This window comes from Mustela lutreola, chromosome 6, assembly GCF_030435805.1.
Source record: "Mustela lutreola isolate mMusLut2 chromosome 6, mMusLut2.pri, whole genome shotgun sequence".
NCBI classification, from domain to species: Eukaryota; Metazoa; Chordata; class Mammalia; order Carnivora; family Mustelidae; genus Mustela; species Mustela lutreola.
In genome coordinates this window covers 41,127,539-41,141,705 of record NC_081295.1, presented here as the reverse complement: position 1 = coordinate 41,141,705, position 14,167 = coordinate 41,127,539, and the positions used below count along the sequence as shown (strand labels likewise).

Below are 14,167 nucleotides of genomic sequence, written 5' to 3'. Positions count from 1 at the left end.
TACAGCTTCATCTAGATGTTCTGTTTAACAGCTTTATTCTATTGACCTTTTCAAGTGACCTTATAATAGAGGACTTTTTTCCCCTTGCTTTGGAGACAAAAAGAGATGAATCTTTCCGGAATCCTAAAAGACTCTCAACTTCCTTAGGCCTTAAGAATTAAATGCAGGACCTCCCCACAGGCTGAGCCCCTCTTCTTAAACAGGAAACAGAGTTTGCTTCTGAGTGGCAATGTATTCCCCCGCCCCGCGCTCACTCCAGGGCAGGCACGGCCATGCCCAGGCGGTGACACTGAGCAGAGATAAGGTGTCCTAACAACTGTATTTGTCTGGACTCCGGGAAACCCGCGGCCACTCGGTGACTCCCCCATCACTGGCGCGCATCCCCCCAGCGGCTGTACGGGGGGCCCCCGCCGCCGCAGACCCGAGCAGCCCAAAGACCCCTCCCGCGGCGACACAGGGTAAGACTGACACCCGCAGCTGCCGAAGACCCTGCCAATCACGCTGCCGCCGGCTGCCTTTTTTAGCCACAACATCTGACCAGGCTTCAACAGCAGCATTCAGGGAGAGGTCCCAGGGCGCGTCGGGCGGTCCCCTCCCATTCCTAACCCCCAGACCCTTGGAGAGCTCCGGGTGAGGGGTGGGGAAGGTACTAGCCCTGGAAAGGGCCAGAGAGCGTACGTTCCTCCTGCCCTTAAGCTTCCTCTCAGCTCTCTCCACGAATCCGGGTCCCCCCTCCGCCGCCTGCTCCCGGGATCCCCCATTTTGCAGCCCGTGGTAGCTCCTCGGACGCCCCTCCCCACCCCCACCTCTCAACTCCGCTCTCCTGGATCCCCTCCAAGTCGGTGGCCCGCGCGCCTGGTCGGGCGGGGGACAGGAAGACACACAGAGAAGGGATGGGGTGCAGCCTGAGGACGCGCGGGGCGTGGGGCCGGGCGGGGGACCCCGCGCTCACCTCCCTCCTCCGCCCCGCTGTCCGGGTCGGCGTCCGAGGAGTCGGGCCCGTCCCCGTAGTCCGCTAGCCCCACCAGTTCATCCTCCTCGTCGTCGTCCTCGTCCTCGGGCTGCGGTTTCCCCAGCACCTGGCTCATCGCTCCCACGGCCGGCCGTCCCGAGAGCGGCGGGGGTCCCTGGTGGGGGCCAAACCTCCTCCCCTGCCGCTCGCAGCCTATTTCTGAATTGGGGTTTTGTCTGGAGGTTCGCGGGAGCCCGCGGAGGCAGGGCCGCGCGCCCCCCGCGGCGGTCGGCGTCCAGGTCTGGGTCTCGCGGTTCCCACCGCTCCCGGAGCCCCCTTCCCCGCCCCGCCCGCCTGCCGGCGGAGGAGTCAGCCGGAGCGCGGCAGTTCCTCCCCGAGGAGGGAGAGAGAGACTGCGTGACCCAAGTCACCTGACACACACTGTCACACACACACACACACACACACACACACACACACACACGGGCGCGCGCGCGCGCTTTCCCGGGCTCCAGCACCGCTCGGCGAGGCGCTGGCCCGAGGCCGCGCACACACACTGGGGGAGGGGGAGCAAGGAGTCGGGGGCTGGGCTGCGCGGAGCCCTCCACCTAACCAGAAGCTCACAGTGGCACACGCCCGGTACCGGGGGCTATGGGACGCTGCGCAGTCACCCACCGCGGCTGCGCGCCAGGGGCCCCCACGCGCGCCTCCTGCACGTGGTACCCGCACAGGCCGGCGAGCTGGGGGCCTGCACAACCTGAGAACGTATCCCCCACCTATGTCCAACACACACACCCTACCTTGGAGGCCTTCTCTGGCTTTCAGTCTTGGAGAGGGTTCCAGTCCCCCCTCCCCACCACTGCTGCGGCCCGGGCCCCCACCCAGAGCCTTGTGCGGAGGACACCGCATGGGTACTGAAGCTCCCCGAGAAGAAAACTCAGAGAAATTTACTGCAGAGGCTCAATCTCCATAGCAATTGCCTTTCAGTGTGCGTTTATGGTTCAAAGTGCTTCCCACCAAGAATATTAAAGAATCAGGCCTATCCAGATGTAAAATGTTTCTTAAAAAACCTAACGTGCTTCACGGCTGCCTAGGCTGCTCTGCACCCTTTTGGAAATGGTCGCAGGTGTACAACATACTCACAGGCTATTCATGACCACCTACTCCTGTCTCATTGTTTCAGAGGCTGTAATCCCCCCATCTCAAAATAAAATGTTTCAAGGCTTGGGGGGGGGGGTGGGGGGAGCAACTCTCACATAGGAACAGCAACAATGTGTGGGTGAAACTAAAACCTGCATTTCTCCACAAGCTCTTTACCGCCGGACATACTATACGCACCCTTTCTGATCCTGCAAAAACCACGTGAATGAACTTCCTTATGTCAAGCACAATAAGAAATAAACCAGCTGGCCAGCATGGTGATCCAGATTCTACAGGTGCCAACAGGGCAGCAGGTGGTATGGGGGAGAAGGCAGAGAGCTGAGACTGGAGGCTCTTGGGGCCCAAGGGTGCTGACTCTGTCTGAAACATTTATTGAGCACCTACAATATGACAGGGGCTACACTAAGTATGGGATTGCCTGGGGGGGGGGTCGGAGCGGAGAGTGTCCACCTATACTCAGAATAGTATTCCTGCCCCGGAGGACCTTTCAGCCTAGCAAACCATGACTCATGTCCTGGAATTTGTAGTAGTTGTGGTGTTGAAGGTGGATGTAGACACCTAGGAGGTGGCTGCTTCTAACTGGAAAGGTCTTCAGATTTTCCCAGGGGAGGAAGCTTACCTTGATATGACTGCATCAGTCAAGGTCCTTTCCAGGAGGAAAACAGATGGCATGGGCAAAGATTTTAACTTACAGAAAGCTTTAAGTTAAAGAGCAATTTACAGGGGCGCCTGGGTGGCTCAGTGGGTTAAAGCCTCTGCCTTCGGCTCAGGTCATGATCCCAGGGTGCTGGGATGGAGCCCCGCATCAGGCTGTCTGCTCTGCAAGGAGCCTGCTTCCTCCTTTCTCTCTCTGCCTGCCTCTCTGCCTACTTGTGATCTCCGTCTGTCAAATAGGTAAATAAAATCTTAAAAAAAAAAAAAAAAAAAAAAAAAAAAAAAGAACAATTTACAGGGGCATGGGCAGGGTTCAGGGAATCAAAGTAGGGATTAGCAATGGGAAGATACTATCACCTCTAAAGTTGTAGGACTAAAGAAAGGGAGCTTGAGTACTGGGCAGGGGCACAAAACAGGAGCTGTAGCTGATGAGGAAACACTTTCAGAAGCACCTCACTGTCAAGGAGACAGCAGTAGAGATACCCTGACCTCTCTCTCACCAACCACCCTCCATTCTCCTGTAAGTGCCTCCCAATGGCCAAACCCAACTGGAAACCAGAGGGCAAGCGAGTCTAGAACCTAGTCCAGAACACTGAGATCCGGTGGGGCAGATAGCACGTCCCAGGCTGGGGCTGGGGAGGAAGGGGGAGCACACGGCATAGCAAACACAAGAAGGCTCTACTTGACCTTATCAGGGGAAGTTACACTAGAGATAATTTTCCTAGTGCCCTTCATTCATTTTATAAAAGGAAGTTCCCAGGGGGAAGGAAGAAGTCCTCTCCCAGATTGGATTTAGACTTCCAACTATCCCAGAACAAACCCACCATCTTGGAAAGGACACTGAACTGTCTTGATTCAAACTCCAGAGGACTGCTCACGAGGTCCTAGAAGCCCGTCTAAAGTCAGGCTAGCCAGTCAGGGCATTCCTGGGCTGGTTGCCGGGCATGTCTGTCCCAGGGACCCATGGGTTCAAGATAGGACAATTCCTAAGCCAAAAACCCCACTGTGCCTGAGACCCCGAAAGGATGGAGATATTTGATAATCTCTGCTATCCCCCCAAAAGACAACTTTTAAAGGGGACATCAGCAGTAAATTGGAGCACGCCCTAAAATATTTGAGAATTGGTCCATTCTTGAGAAAAAAAGGAACAAATCCATTAAAAAATCAATAAAAGCCAAATCCTTGATTATGCTCTATCCCAAGGTAGATGAGAGTCATAGACAGGTTTAAAAGATTCTAATTCATTGTCATTTACAAATGTACAGTTTTTTTTTTTTTTAAGATTTTAGTTATTTACTTGAGAGAGAGATCACAAGTAGGCAGTGAGGCAGATGGGGGGCAGGGGGGTGGTGGAAACAGGTTCCCCACTGAGCAGGCAGCCAGATGCTGGGCTTGATCCCAGAACCCTGAGACCTTGACCTGGGCTGAAGGCAGAGGCTTAACCCACTTGAGCCACCCAGGTGCCCCCCAAAATGTACGGTATTGATAACGTTTGAACAAACAGAACAAGAAAAAATTGTATTGCTTTTCTTTTGCTGTTAATCCAATTCTCTCAGCTTTCAAATAAAGGATATATTGAAAAAAATTGAAAGAAGTTTTTTTTTTTAATTTAAAAAGTCATGTATATAGATTCTTTCAGTATTTAAATAAACATGGAAAGACTTTGGGGTGCCTCTGGCTCAGTTGGTGAAGCTTGTGACTCTTGATCTCAGGGTCCTGAGTAAGTTCAACCCCCTGTTTAGCACAGAACCTTTTTTTTTTTTTTTAGATTTTTATTTATGTATTTGACAGAGGGAGACACAGTGAGAGAGTGAATACAAGCAGCGGGAGTGGGAGAGGGAGAAGCAGGCTTCCCAACTGAGCCACCCAGGCGTCCCTAGACATTAGATCTTGTTCCTATTTAGTGGCTACAGGAAATTATATTATAGCCTTAGACTGACAAGGGGGGCAGAAAGTGAAGAACTGGCTCCCAGTCTCCTAGATAAAGAATTAAAACATACATATACACTCAAAAATGGGTCTATTGCCCCAAGCCATTTAATTTACAAGATTCGGAGCGCCTGGGTGGCTCAGTCATTCAGCGGTTGCCTTTGGCTCAGATCATGATCCCAGGGTCTTGAGATCAAGCCCCGAACTGGGCTCCCAGCTCAGCAGGACCCCGGCTTCTCCGTCTCCCTCCGCTTCTCCCCCTGCTTCTGTTCCCTCTCTCGTTGTCTCTCTCTCTCTCCGTCAAATAAATAAATAAAATCCTAAAATAAATAAAATAAAATTTGAATTTTAAAGTCCAGAAGTTTGTGCCCTTATTCTAATGAATTATTTTGCCGTCTACAATTAGAAGTCTTGTAACAAGGAACATGAGAGCTATTTAAAAGAGACCTGTACAATTTAGGCAGAATAATTGCAGTCCTGAAGAGGGCAAGTAATTAAATACAGCCTGCAGCCTGCATTTTAGGATATTTTAAGGCATCTGATGGCTTTATGCCTGGTTCCTAGGATTCACATGTTGAGAGCCTTTTAGGCTTTCTTTTAAAATATGTATTTAAAGCCATTAATTCTCTCTTGTAGCAAACAGAAAAAAGAACCTTCTATAGACTCTCCCTCAAGGGGCACCTGGGTTAAAACCTCTGCCTTTGGCTCGGGTCATGATCCCAAGGTCCTTGGATGGAGCCCCACATCCAGGCTCTCTGCTCAGCGGGGAGCCTGCTTCCTCCTTTCTCTCTGCCTGCCTCTCTGCCTACTTGTGATCTTTGTCTGTCAAATAAATAAAAAAAAATCTTAAAAAAAAAAAAAATCTCCCTCAACTCCTGCTAATCCAGGGAAGCCAACCGAATTTTTCAAGAAGACAGCTTACAGTCTCCGGGTCTCCTAAGACGGTCATTGACCTGATCCAATCATTAAAAAATCATTAAATCATTTTCACTGAGGCAGCCCACCATTAAAGAGACTTTATCAAAATAATGTTTTGAGGGGCCTCTGGCTGGGTCAGTTAGTAGAGCGTGAGACTCTTGATCTTGGGGTTGTGAGTTCAAGCCCCACATTGGATGTAGAGATAGCTTTACAAATAACAATGTTTCGATCTTTTAAAAAACATGTATAAGGTAAAAGAGGCAAAAGGCATAAGAGAATATCCAGTGAAATGTTAGTTTCTTTCTGGCTTCCCTCCTTGGAAGGAAACACTCTCCTTTTAAATGTGTAAACATATTTGTAGCCATTATAGAGACTTATATTTGATAACATCATCTCTTCAACAATCAACAAATATGTTTTTTTAATTTTTTTTAATGACCATGAAGGCAATTAAATTTTCGGGGCTGTGCTTTGGAGGAGATAAACAGAGGGAGGTGAAAGAGTACATGAGGGGGCACCTGGGGGGCTCAGTCGTTCAGCATCTGCCTTTGGCTCAAGTCATAATCCCAGGGTCCTGGGATGGAACCCTGCATCAGGCTCCCTGCTCAGCGGGGAGCCTGCTTCTTCCTCTCCTACACCCCCTGCTTGTGTTCCTTCTCTCGCTGTATGTCTCTCTGTCAAATAAATAAATAAATAAATAAATAAAATCTTAAAAAAAAAGAGAGAGAGAGAGAGAGAGAAAGAGTCCAGGAGGGTGAGAGAAGGAGTCTGATTTTGATGGGGTGGCCAGAGAAGACCTGTCCTAAAAAGATGATATTTGGGGTACCTACCTGCCTTAGTTGGTAAAGCATGTGACTCTTAATCTCAGGGTCATGAGTTCAAGCCCCCCACACTGGGCATAGAGCTTACTTAAAAAAAAAATTTAGGGGCCCCTGGCTGGTCAGTTGGTAGAGCATGTGACTCCTGATCTTGGGGTTGTAGGTTTGAGCCCCATGTTGGCTATAGAAATTACTTTAAAATTTTTTCAAATAAATAATTAAAAAGATGACATTTCATTTTTATTGTAAAGATTTTTTTTTTAAAGATTTTATTTATTTATTTGACAGACAGAGATCACAAGTAGGCAGAGAGGCAGGCAGAGAGAGAGAGAGAGAGAGGGAAGCAGGCTCCCTGCGGAGTAGAGAGCCCAATGCGGGGCTCAATCCCAGGACCCTGAGATCATGACCTGAGCCGAAGGCAGCAGCCCAACCCACTGAGCCACCCAGGCGCCCCTATTGTAAAGATTTTATTTATTTATTTGTCAGAGAGAGCACAAGCAAGGGGAGCAGCAGGCAGAGGGAGAAGCAGGCTCCCTGCTCCACAGGGATGCCCAATGCAGGACTCAATGCCTGGACCCTGGGATCATGACCTCAGCTGAAGGCAGACATTTAACCGACTGAGCCTCCCAGGTGTCCTAAAATGACATTTCAGTTGACCATGAGGAGATAGCAAAGTTAAAGCTGGGATGGAGAGTGTTCCCCTGGAAGGTTTCTCAGTAGTTGGAAAAAACAAGGAAAAAGGAAAGGGCATTGGAGGAACAAAATGTCAATGTGATAAGACAGGAGGACAGTGGCAGGCATGAGGAACAGGTGGTCTTTTCAGGATAAAGAGTTTCGGGATTTTACTCTAAGTGCCTTTGGAAGCATTAAGGACTCTTAAGAGGGGATGTGAGATGTGTGGTTACTTTTCTAAAAGCCCTTGCTGGTAGATTATTTCCAAAGATGGCCACAACCATCCACACCATCCCACACGCCCTTTTGCAAATGAGACTTTGCCTCTCCTCCTTGCTATTTTCCCTCTTTTTGAATGTGGGCAGACCTTATGACTTGCTTTTAACCAATAGAAATAACAGTGACATTGCAGCTTCTGAGATTGGACCATAAAAGGCTTTGCTACCTCCTCTTTCACTTTTTGGAGCCCAGAGCCACCATGAAAAGAAGTTTGGGCTAGTGTGCTTGAGAAGCCTCATGGACAGGGAAACCATCCATGAAGGATGCTATAGCACAGGAGTAGAGAGGCCCCAGCTTTCCAGCCATCCCACCTGAGGGACCAGACGTGGGAGTGACCATCTTGGATTCTCCACCCCACATTGCAGCCACATAAGCAAGTCTAACACCACATGGAACACAGACTTGCTATTCCAGGTGAACCCTGCTCAACCAAACCACAGAATCATGAGTAAATAAGATGGCTGCCGTTGTTGTTGTTGTTTTTAGTAGGCTCAACACACAAGGTGGAACTTGAACTCACAACCCCTAGATCAAGATTCACATACTATACTGACTGAGCCAGCGAGGCACACCTAAAATATTTTTTTTTTAAGATTTTTTTTTTTTTTTGACAAAGAGACATCACAAGTAGACAGACAGGCAGAGAGAGAGAGAGAGAGAGGAAAGCAGGCTCCCCGCTGAGCAGAGGGCCCGATGCAGGACTCAATCCCAGGACCCTGAGATCATGACCTGAGCCGAAGGCAGCAGCTTAACCCACTGAGCCACCCAGGCACCCTAAAATAGTTGTTTTTCAAAGACATTAGGATTTGGGGGTACCTGGGTGGCTCAGTTGGTTGGACAACTCCCTTTGGCTCAGGTCTAGATCCTGGAGTCCCGGGATCAAGTCCCACATTGGGCTCCCTGCTCGGCAGGGAGTCTGCTTCTCCCTCTGACCCTAACCCCCTCATGTTCTTTCTCTCTCATTCTCTCTCTCTCAAATAAATAAATAAAATCTTCCAAAAAAAGAAAAAAAAAAAGACCTTAGGATTTGGGATGGATTGTTACACAGCAGTAGATAGCTGATGCCTATATTCTGTCTGATGTGGGGGAAGTGGATTGCAGATTTAAGAGTGGAAGAAGAAATAACAATGAAAAGTGAGAGGACTGGATAGATTTTACAATTTCAGATTATAGATTTTATAAATTTCAGAGATAGCATAGATAAGATTTGTAGGTAGCTTCTTCAGTATGGGTGGTCAGGGAAGGAACTCCTCCCATGCATTTGGTTTGAGCAACTAGATGCATGGTAATGCCATTTATTAAAATAAGACCCAGATAGGAACAAAAATGGGAGGGCAGCAGGATGTGGATCAAGTTACTTGATTTCTAATATTCTAGTTATTGAATATTGCCCCAGGGCAACTTCCTTTAATCCTGTAATTTTGGCTATTTCTTAGATATCTATCATGTTGTCTTTGGAATACATAATGAATTTTTCCAACTAGAAGCCATGAACAAACTGAAAACGGCATTTGTAATTACCCAAGTAAAGTCCCAGACTAGTAAAATGGAATTGCTACATGTAGACTTCCACTAAAAAAAAAAAAAAAAAAAAATCAAGGGGCGCCTGGGTGGCTCAGTGGGCTAAAGCCTCTGCCTTCGGCTCAGGTCATGATTCCAGGGTCCTGGGATCGAGCCCTGCATCGGGCTTTCTGCTCAGTGATGAGCCTGCTTTGCTTTCTCTCTCTGCCTGCCTCTCTGCCTACTTGTGATCTCTGCCTGTCAAATAAATAAATAAAATCTTAAAAAAAAAAAATCTACTAGAGAAGCACTTGGCTGGTTTAGTCTATACAGCATCCAATTCTTTTTTTTTTTTTTTTAAGATTTTATTTATTTATTTGAAAGAGAGAGACATTAAGAGAGGGAACACAAGCAGAGGGAGTGGGAGAGGGAGTAGGCTTCCTGCCAAACAGGGAGCCTAATGTGGGGCCTGGATTCCAGGACCCTAGGGTCATGACTTGAGACAAAGAGAATCACCACCCAGATGCCTGTATAGCATACAATTCTCAATCTCAGTCATGAGTTCAAGTCCCACTTCTGGGGTAGAGTTTACTAAATAAATAAATAAATAAGTATCTACTAGAATGAGATCTAGGAACTGTCACTTAGACATTTACTCAGTGTTACTTACAAAAGTGGCAGACATTGTCAGTCAGCTACTTACCAGCCATTCCCAAACCCACTTCCCTGTTCTCCTGTGCCTACTTCCCAAGCTCGATGGGAAAAGTCAGATACTCAAACTCCAAGACTCCTTAGTATTTGGTCAGTAAAAAGTAAGGAGTGAATCTTGCTGGAGACCTTCTAGGAAAGAGTTTGCTCTCTGATAAGAGAAGCCAATGAAATCAGAAGAGCCCCTTAACAATACACTTTCCTGCTTTGAACACAGCTGTGTAAGAACATGGTATTTGGAGATAGGGAAGCCATCTTACAACAATGAGGTACGAAGCCTAAGACAAAAACCCTGTCATAGAAATAGAAGAATAGAAAGAGAGAAAGAGTCTGAATGACTTTGTTGAAGTACTGTACTCAGACCTGGAAAGGCTTATCCCCAGACTTATTTCATGAGACAATTTTTTTTTTTTTTTTTTAAAGTAGGCTCCATATCCAGGTTGGAGTCCAACACAGGGCTCAAACTCATAACCCTGAGATCAAGGCCTGAGTGAAGTCATCAGTCAGAAACATAACCAACTGAGCCACCCAGGCACCCCTAGAAGTCTATTCTTGAAACCATTGCTCCCCCACACTGTCCAGCCATGGTGCAAATAGAAAATGATACTATTCGTACAGCACGCTGACCTAAATGGACAGGCTACTTGCAGCCAGAGGTGACTGACCAGAGACTTTGGTCCCCTCAGGTCCTGCCCAGCTGTCCCAAAAGGCTAAAGGAATCAATAACTTAGCCACATCTATAATCCATTTATTTGCACATAAGTGGTAGCAGCAAACCAGTTAGGAAGTTCTGCTTATATCACTGAAGGTGGGTGAGGATATGTACCGGCTTGGTGGGTAGAGGGTGCAACTTTTGATCTTGGGTAGTGAGTTCAAACCCCACCCTGGGAGTGCCTGGGTGGCTCAGGGTTAAAGCCTCTGCCTCCGGCTCAGGTCATGATCCCAGGACCTGGGATGGAGCCCCACATCAGGCTCTCTGCTTAGCAGCGAGCCTGCTTCCTCCTCTCTCTGTCTCTGCCTACCTCACTGCCTACTTGCACCAGCCTGCTCACCCAGAGAAGTATACTTTGTGAGAGCCAATGGAGAGGGGTCTGAGTTGCTGGAATCTGTTTCTTATGAATTCATGACATAATGAGTATAAAAAATAAACCCTCTAGAATGTGAAAGAAAAGATAGGCAATATCACTAGTCATTAAATAAATGTTAATTATTGGGACAAAGATGAGATACTACCTATGAAAATGGCTGAAACAGGGGCACCTGGATGGCTCAGCCATTTGAGCATCCAAACTGTTTTTGGCTCAGGTCACGATCTCAGGGTCCTGAGGTCAAGACCTGTGTCGGGCTCCACACCCAATAGGGAGTCTGCTTGAGATTCTCTCTGCCCCTCTTCCTGACTCTCTCAAATAAATAAATAAATCTTTTTTTTTTTTAATGGCTAAAATTAAAAAAATAATAATAACAGCAAATGCTGGCAAGGATGTGGAAAAACTGAATCCCTTGTACATTGGTGGTGGGCATGTAAAATGACATAGCCACTCCATAGAACAGTTGGTTTGCTCTCATGAGTTGTGTGATTGAGGCCCTCGTCAGGCTCCATTCTCAGTGGAGCCTACTTGAGATTCTCTCCCTCTTCTCCCTTCCTCTAAAATAAATAAATATTTTTTTAAAAATTAAACTTGCAGTTACTGTACAACCCATCAATCCCTGTTATGGGCACTTAATCTCCAAGAAATGAAAACATGTTTATATTAAAAACCTGTACATGATTGCTCATGGCAGCTTTAATACTAGCCAAAGCCTCTATACAACCCAGAGGCCTTTATTTTTTTTTAAGATTTTATTTATTTATTTAATAGAGAGAGAAATCACAAGTAGACAGAGAAGCAGGCAGAGAGAGAGGGAGAAGCAGACTCCCTGCTGAGCAGAGAGCCAGATGTGGGGTTCAATCCCAGGACCCTGAAACCAAGACTTGAGCCAAAGGCAGAGGCTTAACCCACTGAGCCACCCAGGCACCCCAATCCAGATGCTTTTCAACAGATAAATGGTTAAACAGACTGGGGTATAACCATACCATGGAATACTACTGAGCAATAAAAAAAATGAACTATTGAAACATGCCAACAACTTGGATGAATCTCTATGGCCTTTATACTGAATGAAAAAAACGGTCTCAAAAGGTCACATTCTGTATGATGTCATTCATATAACATTTTTTTTTAAAGATTTTATTTATTTATTTGACAGACAGAGATCACAAGTAGACAGAGAGGCAGGCAGAGAGAGAGGAGGAAGCAGGCTCCCTGCTGAGCAGACAGCCCGATGTGGGGCTCGATCCCAGGACCTTGGGATCATGATCAGAGCCGAAGGCAGAGGCTTTAGCCCACTGAGCCACCCCGGTGCCCCCATATAACATTTTTGAAGGACAAAATTGTAAAGATGGAAAACACACTAGTGGCTGCCAGGGGTTAGGCTCGGATTGAGAAAGGGGAAGGTGTGGAGCACAAGTACTCTTTGTGGTGATGGAATAGTTCTTTATCTTGATTGTGATAGGGGTTAAATGAAGCTACACATGTGATAAAATTGCACACACACTGGGGCACCTGGGTGGCTCAGTTGGTTAAGTGTCTGCCTTTGGCTCAGGTCATGATCCCAGGGTCCTGGGATTGAGCCCCACGTCGGCTCCCCACTCCATAGGTGGCCTGCTTCTCCTTTTCCTTCTGCCTGCCACTCCTCCTGCTTGTGCTCTCTTTTTCTCCCTCTGTCAAGCAAATACATAAATTTGTACAAATTTATACATAAATAAATAAATTTTAAAACAACAACAACTGTGCACACATTATACCACTGTCAATTTCCTGGTTTTTATGTTGTGCCATAGTATGGAAAATGTAACCATTGGGAGAAATGGTGAAGGATACACTGTACCTCTTTATACTATTTTTGCAAATTTTTATGAATCTATAATTATCTCAAAATAAATTTTTTTAAAGATATAAAGATTAGACAGGTACCTGGGAGGCTCAGTGGGTTAAAGCTTCTGCCTTTGGCTCAGGTCATGATCTCAGGGTCCTGGGATCGAGCCCTGCATCTGGCTCTCTGCTCAGCAGGGAGCCTGCTTCCTCCTCTCTCTCTGCCTGACTCTCTACTTACTTGTGATCTCTGTCTGTCAAATAAATAAATAAATAGAATCTAAAAAAAAAAAAAGATATAAAGATTCGAAATAAAATATCCTTACTTGTAGGTACATAGAAAACTGAAGAACCTACAAGTTCTCAAGTTAATAACAGAACTTAGCCATGTTTTTGGATGTAAATTCAATAAACAAAGATATTTGTATTTTTCTTGATAAGAAAAGGGTAGAAAATGTGCTTTTAGAGGTAGAGATATCACTTGCAATGGTAAAAAAAAAGATTAATAAATCTCAGATAATGAAAAGTTTTTTTAAAAAAGGTTTTATTTATTTGAGAGAGAGGGAGAATACAGAGGGAGAGGGAAAGGGAGAAGCAGACTCCCCGCTGAGTGGAGAGCTGGACACAGGACTTGATTCCAGGACCCTGAGATTGTGACCTGAGCTGAAGGCAGTTGCTTAACCAACTGAGCCACTCAGGCACCCCAGAAAATGAAAAGTTTAAAAAATGTTTTAAGTCACTAAAATTCTAAGTGAACGGACAGACATGTCAAAAGTGTTCATAGATAGGAAGACTCAACAGTGTAAAGATGTTAATTCTCTCCAAATTGCAACAGCAGCAAACAATTTGTTTCTTGCTCCCATTACATGAGGGCTGCAGACCATGTGTTTTCTCCTACTGAGATCCCAGCTAAAGAGGCAGCCACTCTTTGTGACATATTCTTATAGCACAGGGCAAAAGCTCAAGGTGAGAAAAGCAGGGGCTGGGAAGCACTAAAGTACACAACATTTTTAAAGCTTCTGCTCCAACCTGGTGTTGGTCAAGGCAAGTCACACAAGCTCCAAACCAGTGCGGCAGAGGAGTCTACACCACTACAGGAAAGCATGGCAAAGTAGGATGAGAATAAACAATTGTGAATAAACAATGCCACCCACCACATAGATTCTCTGGGATTTCAAATCAAGATCACAAAAATTTCATGGAAGGCGCCTGGCTGGCTCAGGAGAGTATGCGACTCTTGATCATCAGGTTGGGAGTTTGAGCCCCACATTTGGCAGAGTTACCTTTAAAAAACTTATTAAATTAAAAAAACTAATTACAAAATTTTCATAGATCCAGACAAGCAAGTCCTAAAATGTCTATGGAAGACAAAAGAGCTTAGAACACTTGAGATTTCTTTTTCTTTTTAAAAATATTTTATTTATTTATTTATTTATTTATTTGACAGAGAGAGAATGAGAACAGAAACACAAGCTGGGGGAGTGGGAGAGGGAGAAGCAGGCTTCCTGGTGAGCAGGGAGGCCAATATGGGGCTTGATCCCAGGACCCTGGGATCATGACCTGAGCCGAAGGCAGATGCTTAACGACTGAGCCATCCAGGTTCCCCAGAATACTTGAGATTTCTTATGGAAAAGAAGTAGATCAGGGTAGGATGTCTATGATAA

General features: G+C 46.3%; 1 protein-coding gene across 1 annotated transcript in view; it reads right to left on the bottom strand.

Moving 5' to 3' along the window:
• RRAGD (Ras related GTP binding D) overlaps window positions 1-1,382 on the bottom strand; it is a 42,428-nt gene extending 41,046 nt beyond the window's left edge. The window contains exon 1 of the mRNA XM_059177101.1: window positions 953-1,382. Within this exon, the coding sequence (XP_059033084.1) occupies window positions 953-1,088 (136 nt within the window). The 5' untranslated portion in view covers window positions 1,089-1,382. The remainder of the gene's footprint in view (window positions 1-952) is intronic.
• Window positions 1,383-14,167: the final 12,785 nt, after the last annotated feature.